The sequence below is a fragment of the Paramormyrops kingsleyae genome, chromosome 2, assembly GCF_048594095.1.
Source record: "Paramormyrops kingsleyae isolate MSU_618 chromosome 2, PKINGS_0.4, whole genome shotgun sequence".
Taxonomy (NCBI): domain Eukaryota; kingdom Metazoa; phylum Chordata; class Actinopteri; order Osteoglossiformes; family Mormyridae; genus Paramormyrops; species Paramormyrops kingsleyae.
In genome coordinates this window covers 30,850,601-30,873,608 of record NC_132798.1, presented here as the reverse complement: position 1 = coordinate 30,873,608, position 23,008 = coordinate 30,850,601, and the positions used below count along the sequence as shown (strand labels likewise).

The 23,008-nt window shown below is 49.0% G+C and overlaps 2 protein-coding genes across 8 annotated transcripts; one reads left to right on the top strand and one right to left on the bottom strand.

The window, feature by feature from the left end:
* Positions 1-7,234, top strand: slc2a11a (solute carrier family 2 member 11a). The gene is made up of 12 exons (XM_023820640.2): positions 1-201; positions 1,423-1,521; positions 1,591-1,751; positions 1,889-2,013; positions 2,245-2,374; positions 3,149-3,297; positions 3,390-3,577; positions 4,377-4,487; positions 4,725-4,826; positions 5,491-5,566; positions 5,830-5,957; positions 6,727-7,234. Exons 1-12 carry the CDS (start codon positions 178-180, stop codon positions 6,928-6,930), a joined length of 1,497 nt encoding a protein of 498 aa, XP_023676408.2. The 5' UTR covers positions 1-177; the 3' UTR covers positions 6,931-7,234.
* A 1,309-nt stretch (positions 7,235-8,543) lies between these two features.
* patz1 (POZ/BTB and AT hook containing zinc finger 1) lies at positions 8,544-21,462 on the bottom strand. Of its 7 annotated transcripts, XM_023820703.2 has the most exons (7): positions 20,448-21,462; positions 19,060-20,303; positions 17,057-17,168; positions 16,756-16,927; positions 14,814-14,969; positions 12,831-13,043; positions 8,544-11,481 (listed from the first exon to the last, which is right to left on the bottom strand). In XM_023820703.2, exons 2-7 carry the CDS (start codon positions 20,274-20,276, stop codon positions 11,012-11,014), a joined length of 2,340 nt encoding a protein of 779 aa, XP_023676471.1. In that variant the 5' UTR covers positions 20,277-20,303; positions 20,448-21,462; the 3' UTR covers positions 8,544-11,011. The 7 variants fall into 7 exon arrangements, with proteins under 7 accessions (XP_023676471.1, XP_023676472.1, XP_023676475.1 ...); XM_023820704.2 differs by lacking the exon at positions 20,448-21,462 and having other exon boundaries at positions 17,105-17,168; positions 19,060-20,441; XM_023820707.2 differs by lacking the exons at positions 12,831-13,043; positions 20,448-21,462 and having other exon boundaries at positions 19,060-20,441.
* Positions 21,463-23,008: the final 1,546 nt, after the last annotated feature.

Sequence of the window (23,008 nt, the reverse complement as noted above, 5' to 3'; positions counted from 1 at the left end):
CAGGCAGGCAGGCACACACACACACACACACCGCCTCAAAACCGACAGTCCAGACAGAAGACTGGTCGGTAATCGCAGTGAAAAAGGCACGAAACTTGCGCAGGCTCGCCAGGTTTACATGTATTGCTTTACCTACAAAGTAACAGTAATAACATTAAAAGCAAACCGCGGCGCAAGATGAATGATGACCTGGAAAAAAAGGTATTTGTTTTTTTTTTTTGTATATTTAAAGGAATAAGGTGGTTTAGGTTAATTACTTACGTCGTTTGTTACATGCGGCTGAATGACGTGAATAGCGATGCCAGTCGGTTCACATTTGCACAGTTTAACGCTCTTCAGCCTGTGATCGCATATCCCGACGAGATGTTTGTGAAGCTGAAGAGAACAGCTCCGCGTTTGCGCTGAATATAATAAAACAGCGCCAACAGTAAAAAAAAAAACACTCGGATTTACACCTAGATGCCACTTTCCATAGAAACGCTTATTATCAAAGACTCCCAGCAGTGTTGAAACTCCTTCTAGAAGGGATTACTTTTGGGAGTGGAATGTTGGTTAAAGAGATTAAGAGAGTAACCTTTCATGTGGTACTTATATCAGAGGTGGAGACTCAAGTCACTTGCTTGCAACTAAGACTCAACTCACAAATTTGATGACTTGTGACTCGACTTGGCAGAACAGATGGAAAGACTTGGACTTGAGGGCAATGGCTCGAGACTTGTACCTGGCTTGGACCCAATGACTCGGGAAGACTTGAGATTATAGTCCCCCTCTGGATACCATAACATTAGTTTTATGATTTTATTGTGTATTAATACTGTGTTGTCTGCCTTTTCAATTGGCTGAATGCAAGGTCTCCTGAGAGTTTGTTGGATCACTTTCTGCATATACACAGACATGAAAACTGTGTGAGGATGACCGTGATGGACACTCTCATTTCAGCCTATCTATGCTTATACAGAATGTATCTTACGATGTACTGTGCTGGGTTTTTGCTGCAGCAAATTTTAATCACTAAAGGTAAAAATCTGACATAGGTAAGAACTCAAGTTACATGACTCACACTTGGCATGGACTTGAGTCGCAAATTTGATGACTTGTGACTTGACTGCAAAAATCATGGAAAGACTAGGACTCGGCTTGGACTTGAGGGTAAATGACTCAAGACTTGACTCGGACTGCCATGTTTTGACTTGAGACTTGACTCAGACTCGCCAAGGAATGACTTGATCCCATACCTGACTTATATCCGTTGTTAAGATAAGAAACAGTCCAGAAATTTAGATAAGCCTATCTGAGACAACCAAACATGGGTGTGACTCACAAGACGGGGACTCTTAGTTTGGGACCCTTGCTTTATTTAAATTAAACATACCCCTAATTCCCACAATGCTTAGCAAACTCGCTTCTCATTTCTGTCAACAGGGTGGCAGCCTGACTCTGGCTCGGACTGTGTGCTCAGCCGCTATTGGTGGCACATTTCAGTACGGCTACAACATTGCCATCATCAATGCACCCACTGTGGTAAGGCTGAGGCTGTGAGGGTCCTAACGTGAAAGCTGTGCTGTGAACCTGCAATCACTTTCCTCTTAGGACATCTGCAGGTTTATCAATGACACCAGCTGGGAACGCTGGGCTGTAGCTCTGGAGTCCTACCAAGTGAATCTGTTTTGGTCCTTCATCGTTTCGATCTTCTCTGTCGGTGGCCTGCTGGGGGCGCTGCTCGCTGGACCAATGGCCATCCGATTTGGAAGGTAACACCGGGGTCTCATTTCTATGTAACGAGACCACCTAGTGGTCCGGGTACAGATCTGGGTTCTGAATCACCAGCCCAGAGATATATCTCATCTCCCCATCACTGCGAGACCATGAGCTGTACTCTCGCCTCCAGGAAGAGGTCGCTACTGATGAACAATGTGTTTCTGGGACTGAGCTGCGTGCTGTTGATCGCGAGCAGAGCCTCGCGCTCCTATGAGATGATCGTCCTGGGCCGCCTCCTCATAGGGATCAACGCCGGTATGTCTCTCACTGCGTCCAGCACGGACCTGAGGTCAGCTGAGTGTGTCGCTCCACTGTAACGAGTGTCATTAACACGCCGCTTCCCGCTTGAGAAATGCAGTTAAATATTCGCCAGTTTGCGCAGCCTCTGAAAATCATTACTCCGCTTTGCAATGATTGATTGTACCGTTGTGTGGCGGAGCTGGTCATTCGGCTTGATGGCCGTCCACCTTTACTCCCATTTTGCAGGAGTCAGCATGAACATCCAGCCCATGTATTTCGGAGAGAGCGCTCCCAAACATCTGAGGGGGGCTGTGGCCCTGTCATCTGGCATCTTCACGGCCCTCGGTGTGGTGCTGGGACAGGTGGTGGGCCTGAGGTAGGTCTGGATGCTTATGCACAGTCCTCAGTGGTCACACACAGCCGATGTGGTCACGAGGTCCTGCAGGGTAATACACAGGGTGTTTCTCAATACCACGAATGCAAAGATTGTACTTGTGGTCTTGGCAAGACCGGTCTTGCTAACTTGCCTCCTGAGAATGAACTTGGGGTGTAATGATTCATGAGACTGGTCTCATTCAGTGAGGATGCAACCGACGTATCCTTGATAATTGGGGAGGAGCAAGGCCAACATCCGGGGATTTTGACTGCCCTCTGTACTTCTGTTCTTGAGCATTGGAACTGGTCTTCCACAATGGAAGATGATGTCAAACAGGTACACGAGAACAAAAGTATGGTCAAGTATTGAGGAACGCCCATGGTCCCGCACAGCCACATGCAGTTTTGTGGGGTCAAAAAGAGAACTTCTGTTGTTGTCAGTGGTAAGGTTAGAGTCTTGGTGTCTCAGACCACAGTAGATTAGTTTATCCTGATGTTTCCCTGTTATGTTCAATCCCAGATTGATCAATCCAGACACAAAACTTTATTCATTGTTTTACTGTACTATTTGAGAAATTCCTTTGTTTTTTGTTTATTTGGCATTGCCTGGGCTGTTTCAGTACTGCTCCATTCAGTGTGAAGCTTTGTCTAAGAATCATTGTAGGACAGTGAGGTATGACACACTATTAATGAGCTCTGGGGTCTGAGGTCTTTATGGGAAGATCCTCAGCCACAGCCGGACCTGTGATGGTGCTCAGCCTCAGTCTCCCATCAGGGAGCTGCTGGGCTGCCAGGCTTGCTGGCCGTTCCTCCTGGGGAGCGCTGCAGTCCCAGGCTTCATACAGCTGCTTACGTTGCCCTGGTGCCCCGAGAGTCCCCGGTACCTCCTGATCGACAGGGGAGACAGGGACGCCTGCATCAGGGGTGAGGCCACTAGGGGGGACGTCCAGGCTTAGCGCGTGCTTTGGGAATTTATGCATCGGCGAGTGTTGGATTCCTGCCATCCTGCCGTCCAGCACTGCAGCAGCTGCATGGCTCCGATGCCGTCGATGGCGAGATGGCTGAGATCCTGCAGGAGCAGGCCGCATCCACGGGGGAGAGGCCCAGGAGTCCGTGGGAGCTGCTCCGAGACCCAGCTGTTCGCTGGCAGCTTGGCTCTGTTATGATCGTCAGCAGCGCCATGCAGCTCTGTGGTAATGATGCGGTAAGTCGCAGTCAGAGTGCAGCAGAGCACAGAGGACGCGGATGGGGACATGCTCACATTTAGAGTAAAGCGGCCTACTCAGTGAACTGGCACTGGGACATTGAGGGACAGAAAACTGAACTGGGGAAAGTATTTTCAGAGTCTGGATAGCTCAGCTGGTTCAGTGTCAGCTGTTTAATCTGAGGGTTCCGCCTTCAAATGCCTGTTTGGGTGATGGTCTATTAAGGGTTCAGTTAAAGGCGTCTTTTTGTACTTGGTTCCTCTGCAAGGCAGTTGCAGAAAAGTTCAACATAGGACAGAGTGAATTCTGCCAGCATTTAGGATTTTATTTAAGGATAGCATGTGTGTGACTCAGTAAGTTAGGACGCTGTGCTTGTGACCACAAGGTCATGGGTTTAAATCCCAGCGCTGGCAGAGTGATGTCACTGTTGGGACCTTGAACAAAGCCCTTAACCCCAGTCGCTCCAGGGACTGGCTGACTCTGCTTTCACAATTCTATGTTGCTTTGCATAAAAGTGTATGCTAAATAAAGTCATGTATTTTTTTCATTAATCTGTGCGATCAAGCAGCTCTTCTGTTTGGAAGTATTGCCAAATCCAGTAACTGGCCTTTAGCTACTCGTCATAGGTAACATTTACCGGGCTGTGAGCCCGTATGCTGTACAAGCCGTTACGTGGCTTCAGCAGTATTTAATCACCCACGGTGTTTCAAACCTCTCAATGCTTTATTAAAGCCACTTAGTATCCGGAAACTTCAGAAAATTTGGTGTTAAACTTAACCCTTCTTTTCCCCAATGAAGATATACTTCTACGCGTCTTCTGTGTTCCAAGAAGCGGGGATCTCCACAGATAAGATCCCGTACGCCACCATTGGCACGGGGGCGTGTGAATTTGCAGCCGTAATAATGTGTGTGAGTGTTCCTGTGTCATTCTCCACTCTCACAGTTATTTGCTAACATCCCCCATATTCTGGATAATCTTTTATCTTTTTAAATGATGCTTAAATATTATAACGAGAATGCACACAATAATATGCTTCATATACTAATTACACTGGCTTGAGAGTGTTTGATTGAAATAACAATATGTTTCCCACATTTCATTGGCTGTGTGTTTGTGACCTGAAAACATTTGCTCTGCCCAATCAGAGCCTGCTTATCGAGCATCTTGGCAGAAGGTTGCTGTTGATTGGTGGTTATGTCCTCATGGCCGGTTGGTCCGTGGTGTTCACAGTGGCTCTGTCATTCCAGGTATGAACGTGACATGTTTTGTGGGCACCCTGTGGGTCCCCTGCTTTCGTCGGGTTCGTTCAAAGACATACAATTGGGCTAATCAGCATCTCAGAAATGTGTGAGCTGTGGTGTGTGGCACAAGTCTTTCTTATACTGAACAAAAAAAATAACAAAAAGGTTGATTCAGTTAATTAAAGAAAATCTATAAAATAAGCAGAGTCACATTGATTCAGTCATTTTTGAAATATTGTTTAACTGAAATATTAATCAGTTTAAATGGCAAAAATAAAAAGCATAGCCGTCACTCTTGACTAACACAGATGTGGTTGAACACACAATAAGAAACGCTCTGAAGTATTCATTTAAGAGGATCTCAGCAGTGCAATTCAATCGATCAAAGAGCTCAACCAAGGCTAATTTATTAAACCACAAAAGCTACAACCATAAAACTTACAAAATCAACTTGAATTTGCGGGTATCACTCCAGCAGTCACACATTTGGGAAATCGATATAGATCATATCTGCAGAACAAGTCTTAGTTCCCAGTATTAAGAACATATCGTACTTCAGTCATTTTTAAAGACACTGAATTAATGGAATGAGCAGGTGTAAAGCAGAGTGCATGTGGCTTCCGGAGAGTGAGACTGAATTCTCCTGCCTGTTCATTCTCATTGCAAACAGAGGACAGTGGACTGGATGCCTTACTTATGCATGACTTGCATCTTCGCCTATATACTGAGCTTTGGGATGGGGCCTGGTCAGTACAGCTGTTTTACTGTTCATAAATTTGATCACATCTACGTTATTTTATCCAAATCAAACTGCAGTACCTCTTGGGAATAACTTTACCAGTCTGTCAGGGTTTCTCCAGGATGGAAAATTTTGTTTTCAACATAAATTTTCTATATATTACTAACTTTAACTAGATGAAGAATTTGCTGGGATAAGGGGTTGAAGGGAGTGGTAGCTGGATGGAGAGAATCATTGGTATCATTGTGTCTGTTTATCCCGCCTCCCCAGCTGGAGTGACAGGAATCTTGCCCACTGAAATATTCAATCAGGCTGCGCGGCCAGCTGCGTACATGATAGCAGGCTCCCTGATGTGGATCAACTTCTTCATGGTGGGGATGGTCTTTCCCTTCTTAGTGGTGAGTGATCCCCCACAAACTGACCCTGATATTATTTCTCATGACACCAAGATGGCCGCCATCAAGGTATCAGCGCAAAACCCATGAATCTTTATGAAGGACACTGCTGCTTGCAGCCCCCATTGTGACATTCACACTTCAGTTTAATTCCTCTTTATCATCATCTGCAGATAAGGGATGGTAACCAGCAGAGTTGCAATAGGTTAACACTAACTGCCCCTAACTGGTCTTTAGGCTGCTGAATCTTGTTTTGATGCTAATATCCTGCATAAATATTTCTTAACCCAATCCTTGGGGACCCCCCACAGTCCATATTTTTGCTTCATCCTGGAACATCGAATACATGGTACAGGCTTGTTGGGAGCTGGGAAGGAGCAAAAATGTGGACTGTCTGTCAGGGTGCTGGGAAGGAGCAAAAATGTGGACTGTCACAGGGTTCCTGAGGACTGGGTAGAGAAACACTGTCCTTCGTGACACTACTGTGGTGGAGTTGGGGGGATATTGTCCTCGGAGAACAGGAATAAAGGCTCTTGTTAGGGACATTTCACACCACTGCAATGAAACCAGCCACGCAGGTGCAAGCAGGGAGCTGTGTCTCTGTTTCAGGCTGGAAGAGTTTTCATCTGCCTTCCAAGTTCAGTAGTCCTCAGCATCCTTCAGTAATCTCTAATACCAGCACAGGATGTATTTGGCTGCCCCCCCCAACCTGACATTTCATGAACACAATTCCTACTTCCATCAAGTCTTCGTTCCTCCGGTGTCTCCACAGAGTGAACTCGGCGATTTCTGCTTCGTCCCCTTTTGTGTCGTCTGCCTGCTGGCCTCCAGTTTCATCGGCTTTGCTCTGCCGGAGACGAAGGGAAAATCACTGCAAGAAATCACCTGTGAGTTTGACAAGCTCAATTTCCCAGGCCGCCAGAGGCTTCAGGCCTTCTACCAGCTTGGGGAAGTCCTCCACTCCACAGCCTTGTAGGTCAGACTACGCCTGCACCGCCCTCTCATTCGCCAGCAGGGGGTGCACTGGGGCCAGCGGGTCTGTGACCAAAGCGGTAGGGTCCACAAGCTACTTCCATTTGTGCTGCTGCCTTCTTGCAGATAATTAAATTAGACTTCAAGTCAGACAGAATTTTCCGTACAACACTGAAGCTTTACAGCAAAGTGCAAAAACTCACCCTCACTGTCAATATTGTTCTTGTCTGGAAAATGTGTAATACTGCTCAACAATTCTGCCGACAAAAAGGCAAACGTGTCCAAAGCATTAAAACCATCTCTCCATTTGTCTGTCATCCAGGTTACTGTGCTACTCAGGTATTTTTTTGCATTTGGTTAATTAAGTAGTTAAGTACAGTTCTCATAAGATTAGGTTACATGGGTGACTCTTCTAAGAAGAGCTCTTACAAATTTGCTGATGTCAACTAAGTAGCTGTTCAGAGGTGCTCGACTGACTCCATGTCAGTTCTGAGTTTCCAGGGGAACCTTATAAACTGTATTTTTACAGTCGATATGCTGTTAACTGGAGCTTAAAGTGTAAAACATCTAACACTCTGTGGAAGTGCATTCTAGGGTTTTGACGCTAGTCAGCCACAGTAGATAACCTAAAGTAGGTACTGTGAAGAAGCTAGAACCCGAGGATCTTAATGTATGAGTCTGCATGTACAGATGAAGGAGGTCAGATAGATGAGGGCAAGGCCAATGAAGAGCTTTGCAGGTGATAAGTATTAATTTTATCCTGACAGTAACTGATAACCAATATTAATCACAGGAGAAATGTGAGTGGGTTTTATTATACGTAAGCAGACGGGCAGAAGAGCTTTGAACGTACCCTAATCTGTGGAGATATTTTGAAGGGAGCTTAATAAACAATGCGTTGCGATAATCAAAGCGAGCAGTGATGATGGCCTGGACTAGTGTTTCAGTGTCGGTAACACTGAGGAAGGGATGGAGCGATACTCATGGATGGAAAAATGCAGCCTGATCCAGAGCGCTAAGGTGGGGCTGAAAAGTAAGGGACTGATCAAAAATGATGCCTCATTCACATCAATTATCAAATCAGGCAGAGCAGAAATGAATTGGAAGCAGCTAGAATTCTTAATTTGAGTTTTATCAGAACAAAGAAGTTAGAGGTCATACAGTGTTTGACTTCGCAAAGGCAGGTAGTGAAGCAGGTGGCAAGGAGGTGACTATCGGCATAGCAATGAAAACTGAGACCATCACGACGAATGATATAACCCCATTCACATCAATTTTCAAATCAATAGACACGAAAGTCACTGTGGCCAGCTATACTGGATCTACAAAAAGGTAGAATGTCTGTGAATCCACTAAACCCAAAATGTGAAAGGGTTATTAAAATTTAATTACATACTGGATCGAATATAGCTTCCATCCTCAACTCACTCGTAGTTACAGGGAGCTGGAATACTACAGGGATAAGGTACAATCTGGGGTACTAATGTGGGGGAAGCCTCGGTTTCACAGCGATTGTAAGGAGCGCCCTGAGAAATGAAGCTTCCGGCTGAATCTACTCCTCCTCTTTAGCTTCCTTCATCAGAATGAGCCAGACTCCTCAGCCCACCAGACACCAGAGAGTTTTACATGGACAGCTTTATTTAGTTCCAATCTCTGCCATAAAGTCAGAGACTACAGACTCAGAAAACAGTGTACAAAAACCAACATCTATAGAAAAAGTATGCTTATAATGAAATATCAAAAAAATAGTAACTTAACGTTAATAACCAACAACCTTGAGGGAAAAAAATAGCCATAAGATATAACATTTCCAAACATACGCCCGGTTCTGTGTACGTATGTTCTGTACGTGTGTGTAAATGGTGTTTGTTGTACATTTAGATCTAGACATTTTTCCCCAGCTTATTCTCTTTAAAACCACGGTTTGTAATCAGTATTTGGAAGGCACTTTGCAACAGACCAAAACACATATGAGTTATGAAAAAGCAAGAGAATGCATGCTGTCAGTGAGTAATGAAAGCCGGTCATCTAACACTAACAACAACAAAACGCTCAAACGGCGGTCTCCCACAACGCTGGCCATGCCCATACCGACCACCACCACTTAAATAATATAATATTACTCACTGGAGCATAAATATAACATTATAACTCAAAATTAGGAATAAATTTAATTTGCGGGACAGTTGTGGTATTTACCCCAACGTCCCAAAAATAACAACAATAATAAAATCAGAGTTTGTACAGTCAGGGAGGACACACACCCAAACTTCACACACAGAATCCGCCGGGCCTACGGCCTCTTTCAGAGGCTGGTTGAAGACCAGGCCCACGGCCTCTTCCAGAGGCTGGTTGAAGACCAGGCCCAGGGCCTCTTCCAGAGGCTGGTTGAAGACCAGGCCCAGGGCCTCTTCCAGAGGCTGGTTGAAGACCAGGCCCAGGGCCTCTTCCAGAGGCTGGTTGAAGACCAGGCCCGGGGATCCAACTTCCTCCATACAGAGCCTCCCTCAGCACACGTCCACAGTGCAAACAGCCACCCTGCCTCCCCTCCAGTGTTTCACACCCATCCCACCCCATCAGAGCAGAGTGCAGGGCTGGCAGTGGGAAACAGAACCCCCCCCCCCCCGCAAAAGTAAAAAAAAATAAAATAAAAAAAAAATTTAATCTTCCCATCTGCCACTTCTACACAATTTCCTTGCGACTCTCCTCTGTAGGTACAGAGCAATAGCGGCATTTATTTACAGAATACACATCGCTCTCTCTCTCTCTCACACACACACACACACACACACAAACATATAAATATACACAGACATATATGCATCTTATATACATACACAGACACGTGTGTATGCATATGACAATCAGAACAGTAAAATCTTATAAATTACGGAATGTACACGTTAATAGAATGAACTTATTTTTCAAATAAAGTACTAACAGAGTCTGGCTTAGTTACATTCTGGAGGCATACGTTAGTGGCTCTCCCTCACTCCCTCTCTCAAACACAGGACATGAGGGATGAGGAAACATTTACAGCGTCCAATAACACGCCTGTTACCAAACCATGACAAATCCAAGGTGCAAAATCACGTTAATGAGCTGATAGACATTCTGGGCTCCAACCTCCACTCTCCAGCTTCATAAGAACAGCTTGAATTAAACACCCTGAACCCCCAAGATGGCCTCCACATGCCCCCCTCCAGCTGCAGTCTGTCCTCCTCCTCCTGTCTGTCATCACGGTGTGATGTCATCGTAACACCGGGCCTTTGCCATAAGGTGCAGAGCTGAGAGTTTACCAGCACGGTTGATCGGCACAGTCACGTCACTCGATTTGGAGACCAAGAAGTGCTATAGAGATGGGGACTGATGGACTTGATGGACCCTCCCAGCAGAACATGCAGACCGATCGAGCATCTGGAAGTGATTCCTTTGTGTTTTCAGAACAGGCGCCGGTTGGGGTTGGGGTCGCGATCCAGCAGTGACTATGGCAGCAGACACCTCAAACCACACCGCCACGGCAGCCACACGGGACGTCCCAAGCTCCCACGGCCGAGTCCCTGTTCTGTGTGACACTAAACACTTACATGACAATTAGGATTAGCATTTCCGCTGACCGACGCTCGCTGTGTGTGGGGTTGAGGCCTGATGCTCCCTGCCATGTTGTCACTCTGACAGAACGAGGATCCACAGGACCAAAACGGACACTGTGTGTGGAAGTGTGACTGAACACTGCATGTATGCTCAGGACGGACGGACCGACGGGAAGGGGGGACCTGTTATGTCACTAAAAATCACATCTTCATGGTATCAAGGGGGAGCTTGTTAAAAAGATGATACCATCTGTTCAAAATTAATAAAAGCCAATATATGAATATTTATGTACACCTCTCATACAAACTGGCCCAAAAGTGGGTAGTTTGCGATCAACACACTTATAAAACCCAACAAAATAAAGATTCTGGGCAGGTAAAAGTGGTCGAGAGCTGGGCTCTCCTCAATCAGCCTAATTGCTGGACCGCCTGCCCCTTGCAACTCCCAACACCAACCCATGCGGTGGTGGAGGGGCACAGGCTGACCCGAGTTCATTTGCCCCCCATCCCCATGCTGCTATGACCAGCTTCTGTATCAGCCAGGGAGGAGGCGAAGGCCGATTGTACAATCTGAAAGCCAAAAGACTCCAGAAGGGACATGTTCTGCTGAGGAGAAAAGGGAGACCCCAGTGAGGGGGGCAGATCTCCGAGGGTGGCCCCCGCCCCCGGAAGCCCTTTCTGAGCTCCGCCGTGTACCCGCTGCAGGTGCTTGTTGAGGTAGGACTTTGAGCGGAAGGCCTGGCCACAGTCGCTGCATGGGTGCTTCTTTTCAGAGTCCGCTTTGGCTTTGCCGCCCCCGCCCGTGGACCCGGCGCCCCCCCCGGGGCAGGGGAACCCGCTCAGGCCAGCATCTGGCCCTTTACGCTGAGACTTAAGCTCCCCGACGTCGGAGAGCTCTCCAAAGGAGGTATCAGAGCTCCCGGAGTCCTGGTGAGGACACTTGCTGACATCTTCCTGCCCGTCTAGGAGAGAGAGAGGAGAGAGCGGGTGTTATGGCGTAAACGTGGCACACCAACTTCCCCAGCCACACCAAGCCTTCAGCTAACCCGCGACACCCATCCCATGGAAAGAGCTACACAGACCGGGCAGTGGACGAAACCACAGTTGGGGACACTGCTGATTCCAGGGGGCAGGTGTAGGTTCTAACGAAACAGTAAGACGAGGCGACCGCACAGCCCCAAGTGTGAGCCTGACAGTGTGGCGCTCAGCGGGGTAGCAAGCCGTGCCAGTGATCAGAAGGTCGCCAGTTCAAATCCCAGGGTCAGCAGTTATTTCACGGGTCCCCAAACAAAGCAGTTAACCCCTAAACAGCTCCAGGGACTGTCTGACGCTCAAGGAAAAACAAACGTTGTTTTGAGTAAAATCATCTGCTAAATATACATGTAAATATGAGAAAATCCAGAGAGCATGGAGAGCGACTTATGGAATCATACAGATCTGCGGCGACGGCAAAACCACAGGAAACACCGGCTAATGGCTAACAGCTCCTCCTCACAGGAGGGACACACAATGTGTTACACACTAATAAGCACGTGACTGCGGCTCTGCGTGTACCGGGAAGAACATCCACCCAGCATGCAAACACACTACATTAAACACGGGACATGCTCCGCGCTGCAAAGAACGGAAAACAGGTGTTCGGCTTCTATCTGTGGCGGGGGGGCCGGAAACGGGAAGCGGTCCAGGCCCCCCTCGTGTTAGAATCAGCAAACCTGAGACTTTGCCCAAGGCTCTGCTGACACAGGACCAGTGTTAGGGGCCAAACTTACCTGCCAGTGTTACTACATGTGCTTCAGGACTGCACCGAAATGTAATGGTGTGATGACTGATATCCCTAATTTGCCTGCTAGTCTGCGCTCTCCAATCCCCCATCGTTATTCCTACTGACGCTTCCCTGTTAGCCACCTACTACTCAACATACATCAACATATGGATCAAATGTTTTGCACAAACAATACTTATTTTTATGCTGAACTAGCAAAATGGCCCCTTCACGCTACTGTCAGGGGTCTCGAGTCCAAAGAACCCCAGAAGCTCTCCAGCACCGTGGACTCCAGCGAGAGCAACCAGCCAGCGCACAAACCAAGCGGGCAGACTGTCTGAGATGCGGGTCGTGTTTCTACCGTGAAGAGCAGACGTCTGCTGGTGATGCGGCAGCTACCAAAGCCTGAGATGTTTGTGTGACGTGAGGAGCAACCCCCCCGCATTGGAATCACAGTGTTCTGCCTCCTCTGTTGGTAAGACTCTCCTTCAAGGCCCAGAACCCCCCCCTCCTCGCCCACCCCCGCCCAACCGGCCCGGTCGTACTGACCTGCAGGCGGCCCTTGCGGGGGAAAGCCTGGCGCCCCAGCAGCACGGCACTCCCAGAAATAGGGAGCTCCCCCAGGCTTGCCCAGGAGGAGCTCGGGCTGTAAGCTAAGACTGGGGGGGCAGGGCGGGGGCAGCACCGGGGGCCCGGCCAGCCCGCGGAAACGGCCCTCCGCCTCGGGGAATGCGACCAGCAGCCGCCGACTGGTACACAGGTCTACAGAGACCGAGGGGGGCGAGGAGGATATGGGGGAGGAGAGAGAAGGCCGGGGAGAAGAACAGCACAAAGTCAGCGGCGTGACTTCACACGAGAGGAGGCCGCCGGCACGGCGAGGCACATGCGGCGCTGCACTGCTGTGATGGGCGCGGGAGGCGATGGTGCCGCTTAGTCACACGGTGGGATGTTAAGGAAGCCGAGAACAAGGAAGCTTTTCCCTTTATTACTTGCCAAGCCAGCAGACCACCCCGTGGGGGGGACCCTAGGCCGGGTCAGGGCCAGGCCCCCGCTGATGGAGAGCCCCCGGCTCTCACGCAGTGACCCCCCCCCCCCCCGCCAATTTCCCTCTTAATGCACTCTGTCGCTCACACTAGAACCCCACATCTCCATCCCGCAGCCAAGCAGACCCTGACGGATGAGAGGCCTCTCGGCCGCACTGCCCCCGTCGGCCCCTCGAGAGGTCACCCGCCTCAGGATTGTTCACATTCCAGGCGGCCCTGCGGATCCCGAGCCATGCGGGATTAGCGCGTTAGCTTCACGGCTCACCCGGCCTTGGCCGCTCTCTGACCAGGGGCTGCCAGCGAAAGCCCCAGTCTGTGAACAACCCTACTGTCCGCTTTGGTGGTGCTACGGGCAATGCGGGCGTCAGAGAAGCGATCCAAATGAGATTACAAAAGCAATTTCAATGGCTTGAATGTCTTCCAAACTGTTTCAGACTGCTTACAGAGATCAATTTAACACTCCCTTAGCACTGAATTTGCACAGCATTCCTGCTCACCCTGCCCCCCAACTATGAGGCTGCTGGTCTCAATGGCAATAATATTTTGAAAAAGATCCATTAAATACAGAGAAGAGACAATGGATAAAATTAATATTTAAATCTTAAAATATGAGCATGCATATTAGCATGATGCTAACAAGCTAGGAGGCTGGTTGCTGCACTGAAGATGGAAAAGGAACAGACAGGATTGGCCATGCCAGGTATAAGAGCACAAACACAGCTGTACCAGCAGGTCACCATGGCTACAGCTGGGGGGGGGGGGGCATGGGCAGTGGCCATACATGCACAACAACAACTCTAGGGCCAAATGGAAAGCGCAGACAATCATGCAGATGGCCAGCAGAGGGCACACTTTTACAGCATAGCTGTGTCAATGTGACAGCCCCACTCAATCCCCCACTCAAGCACGATGATGGTGCACAGGCCGAAGACTCAGAACAGGATGTGACATCATGTGTATCATACACTCCACATTCTACCAATTTCATCTCCATATTTCTCCTGTTCTTCATATTACACATTTAAAATACTGAAATTCAAGTATCACTTTCCTGTTCTGTTCACGGATTTGGAATTAGAGCAGACTAAGGCATTGTGTGAGGCCGTGTGCACAGAATCCAGGGCCCAAAAACACTTACATTCAAACAGCAAACCTGCGTTGATGTTACATGACAGCTTTTTTACACCTTTTAATTCAGCCCAAACTCTGGGCTCATATTTACCTGCCCTGAGCTTTGAACATACGGACGGCAACCGCAATGCAGCATCAGGCCCACTGATCCCGTCAGAAATAGGAAACAGACTTCAGAAGCGGGATGCCGGGGCCTCTGAGCCCCCCCTCCTCAATATTTGGGGGGGGGGGGGCCATAGCAGGCGGTTGCGTGTCAGCATGTTCAAAGTGTGCTTCCCGCTTCGCCCCCCCTCCCCCCTCCCCACGAGCATCAGCGGAGCGAGTGACAGTGAGACAGCGATGCCACGCGGCTGCTTGCCTTCCACTGCGCACGGGCGTCCCGAGTGGTAGGGGGCACCATTGTGCGTCTGAGACTCGCGGGGCTCGGGGAAGGGGTGCGCAGTGGCAGCAGGGAGCAGAGGAGTGCCGTGGTGCGTTTTTACGTGCACCTTAAGGTAGGAGGCGGTGGAGAAACCTGGGACCAGGACAGGGAGAGAAAACAACCACAGCAGATTTACAACCAGTGCAAATGAGGACAGGAAAACTGAGCCGACGACAGACACACACTCTCTCTCTCACACACACACACACTTTCTCTCTCTCACACACACACACACACGCGTCCTCTGGCTTACCACACGACCACTTCCTGAAAGCCACAAGCAAGTTTTACATGTTTTCCAAGATGAATCTGAGGCCGACTGCCGTCCCCAGTGTCACTTTTAACCAGGTAACAGCCATTTCTCCCTGCTTTAAATAAAGAGCCATTTTTAAACAAACATCTTCTTTTGATTGCAGCAACAAGGGATAAGTCGGGGGGGGGGGGGAGGGTTGTGGGATCCAGCCCAACCCTTTTTGGAGGCCTAAGCAAAATCTGAATTGCAGCTGGGGCGGGGGAGGGTTGTGGCTTGGGACTGTACTATAAATTTGGTCCTGAGGGGGGATGTGGGAGAGGGAGCAGATGACAAAATTTGCCAAGCATGGGATAGGGGGGGGGGGTGGACCTCTGAAAATCTTCCGCTTTCTCCCCCCTTATGGGCAGCCCTGGGTTCACCAACAACTGACCAGTTAACAGACCCTGACCTCGGGTCAGCCAAAGTCCCCAAGACGAAACCTCGATCCCCAAGAACATCAGGCGGCCAAAACCCTCCCCTGTGCATTTCCACTGGAGTCCATCGCACAAGAGCAGCACCAGCCCCATGTGACACCTGGACCAAAGCGCAGAGCGAGATGGTGATGCTGTTCCATTTACACAGTCGTACGCCCTCAGCTGCAGGAGCAGAGGCCTCAGAGTGGACCGGGCAGACAGGACAGGGTGACTCCAGGCCAGGGCACCCAGATATTGTTCTCAGGGGCCAAATTCCATCAGCTACACAAAGCCAAGGTCTACGGCCCCTGACCGGGAGGTATGTGGGGTCCCCATCAATAGAATTTACAGAATGGGGAGTCTTCAGCCTTAAAAGTTCCTGTGCAAAGAGCAGCCCCAGCAATAAAACTAGCCGAGCGGGTGGGTCCGTGACCGATCCTGATATCTGGATGAAACTGCCTTTTGGTCCAGATCCCCTGTTCCAGACCATGTGTCCGTTTCACAAAACGTAAATATTCCTCTTTAACAACCCAAGATCGCATCCATCTGGACACTGTATGGGATCTCCCACAAAGCTGTTCCCATAAGCTTGAACCTCATTCCCTTCGTCTGTCAGTCCGACCTGTGACACTTCGAAACAGAGGGACATCCAGCGCTGGACAGGGCGTCTCCCGGCTCTCACTCAGGTGACGGCGCAAGCATCCACAAACTTCCGAGGACTTCCAAGTATTCCGGTCTGACTGCACCCATCCGCAGAATCCAAATCCGTTCCCTTCTGAAAACACCAGCCCACTCATACCCCACACACCAGCACTGGTCTGACCAGAACCCCACAGCCTGTGCTTGTTAAGATCTGTTTGTATATTTTAAGGTACTTTCACAGCTGACACCACACTGAGCCCACCAGGACCAACCAGAGGAGACCCTAACTGGCACAGCCTGGCTGGCTGAGGAACACGTAGAACCTTTCGGCTACTGAAACACGCAGAGCACACAAAGGGAAAAATTAAATGAGAACGGCAAATTCTGACGTGGAAAAAACGAAGTGTCACAGGTTCAAGCACCCCCCCACACTCGTCACATATTCGAGCACCCCTCCCACGTAAGTCGCAGGTTCGACAGCCCTGCTGACTTCCGCTGCGGGTCCAAGCCCCCCCGCCCCCACGCCCATTACCTTTGTTGCATATGGCACAGTAGTTGTGAGGCCCCTCGCTGTGTTTTTTCAGGTGGTCCGTCATGTAAGCAGCCCGCAGGAACTTCCCACACACCTGACAGGGGATCTTGTCTTCGTGACAGGCCAGGTGGGACCGCAGCCGGTCTCGCGTGGCAAAGGAGGCGTTGCATATCTGGAGCGATAGGGACGGCCACAGAAACAAGGGAGAATCCTGAATACACACCACTGACAGCTCTGATGGGGACGCACTAATAGCCCAGCATGGCTTTGAAAACACTTTGATTAAAACCCAAAGATTTACCTTCAGAGGCTCCGGACAGGTCGCGACCCCACCGCCTGATGTACTCACCTGGCACTTGTGGGGTCTCTCTGACGTGTGGACCTGTTTTATGTGTCCGTTCAGATGATCTGGTCTGAACACAAAAGGGACAGATATAAGACTCTGGAAATCAGACTGATGTGTTTCTTAAGACCAAGAGAAACATGTGATCCCCAAAAGCGTTAATGCAGAACTTATGCAGCAGAGATCTTGAGGTAAGTGCGACCAGCATCCCATGACGAAAAAGAGCAACAAGCACAGCACCACCATGTAAAATGGATGAATGGGGACAGTTGTGGGACAGACGGGAACCTTAATCCAAAGAAGCAGTAGAGAGACATGAAACTCACACCTCCTGGGTTTGGTAGGAGAACCCTGCCTCTCCTCTGAGTGTGGAACTTGCACATTCTCTCCATGTCACCTGGGTTTCCTCCCACACTCTAAACTTGCCTCTAAAATCCCACAGTGTGTACATGAGCCCTGTGAAGGTCTGACATCCTGTTCAGGACATACCACTGCCAGATGATACCTGGGATAAGCTGTAAAATAAGCTGTCAGAAGTTGGATGGACGGATGGATGGATTTTTAGTACAGCCTTCAGGAGGCACAGAAGGAGCACAGAGGCAAACCCTAAGATGAATAAAGTCAAAATTACAGGGAATGAGTAAATACACAAATACAAACATAATGCACCTGTTGAAAATAAAAGCATTACTCTAATCTGAGACTGCAGTCACACATGGAGATAACGTCACTCTTTTAATGTACACTCCATACGTTTAAATGACAGAGAACATGCCCTCCAGAGGAAAATCAGGAGAGGCCTCTGCAACGGAACAGTGAAAAGGTGAGCATGCCGGTGCGCGGGAGTGTTTAGCTAGAAGACGGGCTGCGGGAATTTCAAATGTAGACAATACATACCCGAGTGTAAAAGGCGAATGTTAAACCTGCAAGGACCAAACAGATTACAGATTACAGTGACAGACTGCACAGGTTTGTGTTTCAGGGACACAGTGGAACATCTCCCACCTGCTCCTAGACCACATCCAATGAGCATGCAGCTGTCAACTCCCAACTCCACCCACCAGGGGGATTCCAGGTGTGTCTTTGGGGACTCTAAGCAGATGTGAAACGACATTCTTACTCTGTTGCTAAGCACAGCGTGCCGGATTCTCCTGTACCATACTGATCATCTTCATTTAATAAGGAAAAATATATAATCCATCAATCCATCCATTCATATGCAGTGCCAAAGGCTACAATGACATGGAGAGTTGATGTGCACCAACATGCTAAAACAAACAGCACAGTATGGTAATAACAAAGAGCCCGAAGGCTACTCATTACTGCCCAACTTCCATAACGAAGGAAAGCGGTGAGATCCATTCAGCCAGCAACACTTAAAGAGATCGGACCTGGAGGCAGTAAAGGGCCACTTTGCGCCTGGATGGAGGACACAGCTTGCCGAAGTCACCGCTTGCTCGTAAAAGACAGAGTTGTTCATATATTGAATGGAGCTGAAGGGACTTTTAGACCCTCTGACACATTAAAGGTGACAGAATTCACTCTCCCTGTTTACATCTCGCCCGAAAAACACAGAGGACAGCATTCTGTCAGTACAGCGTCACCTCCATCCCTGGTGTAAATTGCCCACAGCAAGTCAACATATTGCTATCCCACTGAGACACACACACACACACACACACACACACTGGAAGCAGCCAGCACATCCCTGGCGACAAGGCTCGCATCAGTGGGCCCCAATTGCGATGCCACCAAGACGGCAGGAACTGCTGACTCTGACAGCCCCACACGTGGCCCCGTGGCTGCGTCACGCCGTGTGCATTTCGGCATGAACCTGATAATCCTCCATTCAAACGCATGCATATTTCTTGGTCAAACGCACAGCAGGGGAACCGACAAGACTTCACGGATCACAGTGCGTGTAAAAGCGCACAAAGCTGAGCCCGGCCGCCGGCACTTACCTGGAAAAGCCCTTCCCGCAGCTGTGGCAGACGTACGGCTTTCCCACCGAGCCGTCGTGGGAGCGCACATGGTAGGACATCCTGTCCTTGCGCTTGAAGCGCAGCCCGCACACCGGACAGGCGTACGGCTTCTCGCCGGAGTGTGACAGCTTGTGGCGGTTCAGGTGATATACGTCCCGAAACACCTTCCCGCATATGTCGCAGCCGACGTGGCGCCTCGTCCGCTCCCGCTTGCGGCCGCCGTCGGCGGCGACGTGCAGCACCACGCCGTTCTCCAGCAGCCCGGGCTGGGGGTGGGCCAGCAGCCCGGGGCCGCCCACGCCCACGGCCGCCGACGCCGCGTTCCCGGCGGCGCTGGACGCAGCGTGCTGCGCTTCGTGGTTCCGCAAGCGCACGGCCTCGGTGAACACCTTCCCGCACACGCCGCAGGGGTAAACGCCGTGTTCCTTGTGCGCGGTGTGGTTGAACAGCACCGGCTCCATGGTCGGCACCTTCTTCGGCCGTCCTCTGCCTCGCTTAACGGTACCCTGAAACGGGTTCCCGGCTAGCTCCGCCTGCGTCCCCGGCGGCCTGTCGACGGCGTGTAGCGCCGACAGGGCAGATTGGGAGCCGCCGCCAGACAGCACCGACCCGGGAGCATGGGCGCCATCCACGTCGTGGGTCTGCCCGTTGCTCCCGAAGGCGGAGCCGTTGGCCAGCAGTGCCGCGCCGTTGGACATGTCCAGGGGGACGGGGTAACCCAGATCGGCGGCCGGCGCCGTGCGGAACAGGCTGAGGTCCCCCCGCGTAGGCGGGACCAGGATCTGCACGTTGGACTGCTTGATCACCTCCTGGCAAATCTCGATGACCGAGCGCATCAGCAGGAACTTGGCGGCAGTCATCAGCTCGGGGAAACACTCCAGGCGCACCACGATCCTGGAGGTGTACGCGAAGTCCAGGATGTCCTTAAAAACTTTGGGGCTGATGGTGTGCATCTCCAGCTCCTTGGTCTCGCCGTCCTCCGCCTGGCAGCTGAATACAGACTCGAAGTACTCGCTGCAGGCCGCCAGCACCGCCCTGTGCGCCGGGAAGCTCTCCTCGCCGACGCGCAGCACCACGTCGCAGAAGCGGCCTCCATCTTTTCTCTGCGCGTTGAGGTTGTGCAGCATCTCGGCGCTGTGCTTGCTCACCTGGTAGGTGTAGGACGAATTCCACGGCTGCTCCGCTACCCTCTCCATGTCGTCTTCATCCACGGACGGGCGCGTCTGCGAGCGGGAGGGGGGTGGGGGAGAAAACTTTAAAAATCTACACAGTAAACACGCACGGCGACCACCACTCTTCAGCTCTTTTGCATCTAAAATGTTTGCACGGGAAAAATGGCAGCCCCCCAGCTTCCTGTGAACTTTGACCTTTGTTTAAAGGGAGGGGGTGTCGCTGCTTCTTGTATTTTTCCTCTGAGGGACGACGGCAATGCATTTTCACCGCATGCCAGAGTCGGCGAGTGGAGCTGAGGGCGCCAGCTGAAAAGCCGACAGTCGGCTGCGCGTCGCTCCGCCGAGCCGAGATCTTCCTGTTTCCCCTCGTCTCATATGAGAATTCACATCCCAGCCTTTTTTTCTGTGCCCCCTCCCCTGAGCGGCTCCCCTCCCCCATCGACACATACACACGTCGCTGCGCTCGCACAGAACGACTCGCCCAGTGAAAATACAGGTTTTATAAACATTGCATCTGAATTTATAGGCGTTAAAAATGCAACAAATGAAATACATCTTGAAATAGATTGTTTGCGTATAGAAATTGTATCCTCAAAAAATGTCCCTGACAAAATGGATGCATATAAGAAAAATGGTGATGACCTCCCCCGCAGGTTGTCCCAGACATCTTCTAGCTAGTACCACCAAAGCCCTCGTAATCTTTTATTTCAACAGCGTCCCTTATTGTCTACGACCAATGCGTCGCTGTACTTGCAGGTCTTACTTTCTCTGAAAACTGTCAGTCTTTAGGTGGTGGAGGTTGGTCGTTTATTATTGAATTATACATCTTTTTTGATCGTTTTGTTTTGCACATTAAGTGAACAAGAAAACATACGAGTTGGATTTATGTCCCTTACCGGCACCTCTGAAGCTATGTTACTTAATTATCCCCTACAGCTACTCCTGTCAAAATCTCACGTTTAAGTATGAAAAGGTTATATTAAGGATGTGAATCATATTATAATATGCGTATTAATACAGTTACACAAAGCCATATGCAGTCTTTCGATTTGTACAGTGCAATACTTATTAAATTTTGCATTATTAAAAACAGTACAGAATCGCGAAGCGTGGACAGCGCTCCAGTCCAACAGGCGTAAGCATTTAATACCGTCCGCCGTCAGGCGTACATTGTGTCTGAGTACACATCTATCCCGCTTTGTAAACTGAGCGGTCTCCACCGGAATTGACGTCACTAAGCACGTTTGCGCAGATTCCGCAGGCGACTGCACAGCAACGTCCGCCTGCACAACCCATCCGATTGCCGTGACACTGAAAAGCCATTAACAGCGAAATGAACGAGGGGGAACGAAGAAGCTGGGTGTTAAAATTATTTCTTACAAGAGACTAAATATACACCGCATGTTTATCATTTCAAGAACATCATGTATGAAAAACTCCCTGTGCGGACTGCATGAACTCAGCCGGAAATTGCGTTACCGTGGATCCCAGCGGCGTTTGACACCTGCAAACTAACTTGAATCGAGTTTGTGTGCTACGTCGGCTGTCCGGGAGGTTTAGTTTTTTATTTTTATTTTAGGTCTTTCAGACTTATCTGTCAAAATTAACGTTAAGATGGTTCCCATCAGTATATGTACATTTAATTGCTGTATACAGACAATGTATATTGATGCTGTGTATCTTAACTCTGAGGTAAACGCCACCCACTGCATAACTTTGAAAAATTGCTAAAAAAAAAAAGTGCGCAAGGGGCTGAGATCTAACAGAGATTCGTATCATAGAAATGGAAACAAATAGAGATGCTTCGATCAGAGTTTTTAACCGATTCCATTGTGTCAGAACTGCCGCTTCGTTTTGGAGTGCTTAACTCTTTCCATACTAAATAAAGTAATATAAATAAACACACAATAAAAACAGCATACTTCTGTTGTTAATTTTTTCCCTGATCTTTTAATGTTAAATATGGTAATAAAAAATAAAAACAAAATTAAGAGGCTTGCTTTTTTAAAAAATAAGTATAAGCATCTCTGCATTTTGGAGAGTCTATTCCTCTTCTTATTCAAGATTTGTGCAGCTGTACTGAGCAACCACTTCCACTCCACACGTGTACGTGAAGCACAAAGATCGATAAACTCGGATTTTCATATTACTCGTACGTACTCATCTCGGTGAAGACGCAAATGTCTAATAAGGTTCGTAGCGATGAATTCCTTAGTAGATGATCTTCCGCGAGCAACTTCTTTTGCACATATGTTGCAAATCGCAAATCTTTCATCTTTAATAGATATCTGTTAAAACTGCCAGATCTGAGATGACATAATGCCGCTGCTGTGTTTTAAACTTAATCCACATATTTTAAGTCATCAACGCACATGTATATTGTACGTCATCCTAAAAATCGGTATTTGGGATAGGTCAAATTAAAGCGTTTAAGACTGAAAATCGATCGATTTAAATCGGCTGCCGATCTATCGGAGTATCTCTGTATAATCTCTTATATAAAGTACTGCTTAAAACAATTATATCCAAAGTACTCATTATCTCCATACAGTTTTGTATGCTTTCTTCCTATGCTTGTAACGTAGCATTTTGTTTCATTGCTGTACTTTTAATATAGATAGAGATCGATGTCACCCGTCACCCGCCCCCCTATCCGTTATATATAACGATGCAGTTTATCGATATATATAAGCATTTAAAAAAAAATAGATTAACTAATTTAATCGCTGAAGTGTGACAAAAACAAAAATACTTTA

Bases quoted from the DNA above. Each gene is read 5' to 3' on its own strand.
- slc2a11a (XM_023820640.2), top strand. From the start codon at position 178: ATGAATGATGACCTGGAAAAAAAG. The intron at 1,752-1,888 runs GTAACACCGGGG...TCTCGCCTCCAG, and splicing joins ATGGCCATCCGATTTGGAAG to GAAGAGGTCGCTACTGATGA. The intron at 5,567-5,829 runs GTCAGTACAGCT...CCGCCTCCCCAG, and splicing joins GAGCTTTGGGATGGGGCCTG to CTGGAGTGACAGGAATCTTG.
- patz1 (XM_023820703.2), bottom strand. From the start codon at position 20,276: ATGGAGAGGGTAGCGGAGCAGCCGTGGAATTCGTCCTACACCTACCAG. The intron at 16,928-17,056 runs GTAAATCTTTGG...CTATCGCTCCAG, and splicing joins CCTGTCCGGAGCCTCTGAAG to ATATGCAACGCCTCCTTTGC. The intron at 13,044-14,813 runs GCAAGCAGCCGC...CGGTCTCTGTAG, and splicing joins ACGCCCGTGCGCAGTGGAAG to ACCTGTGTACCAGTCGGCGG.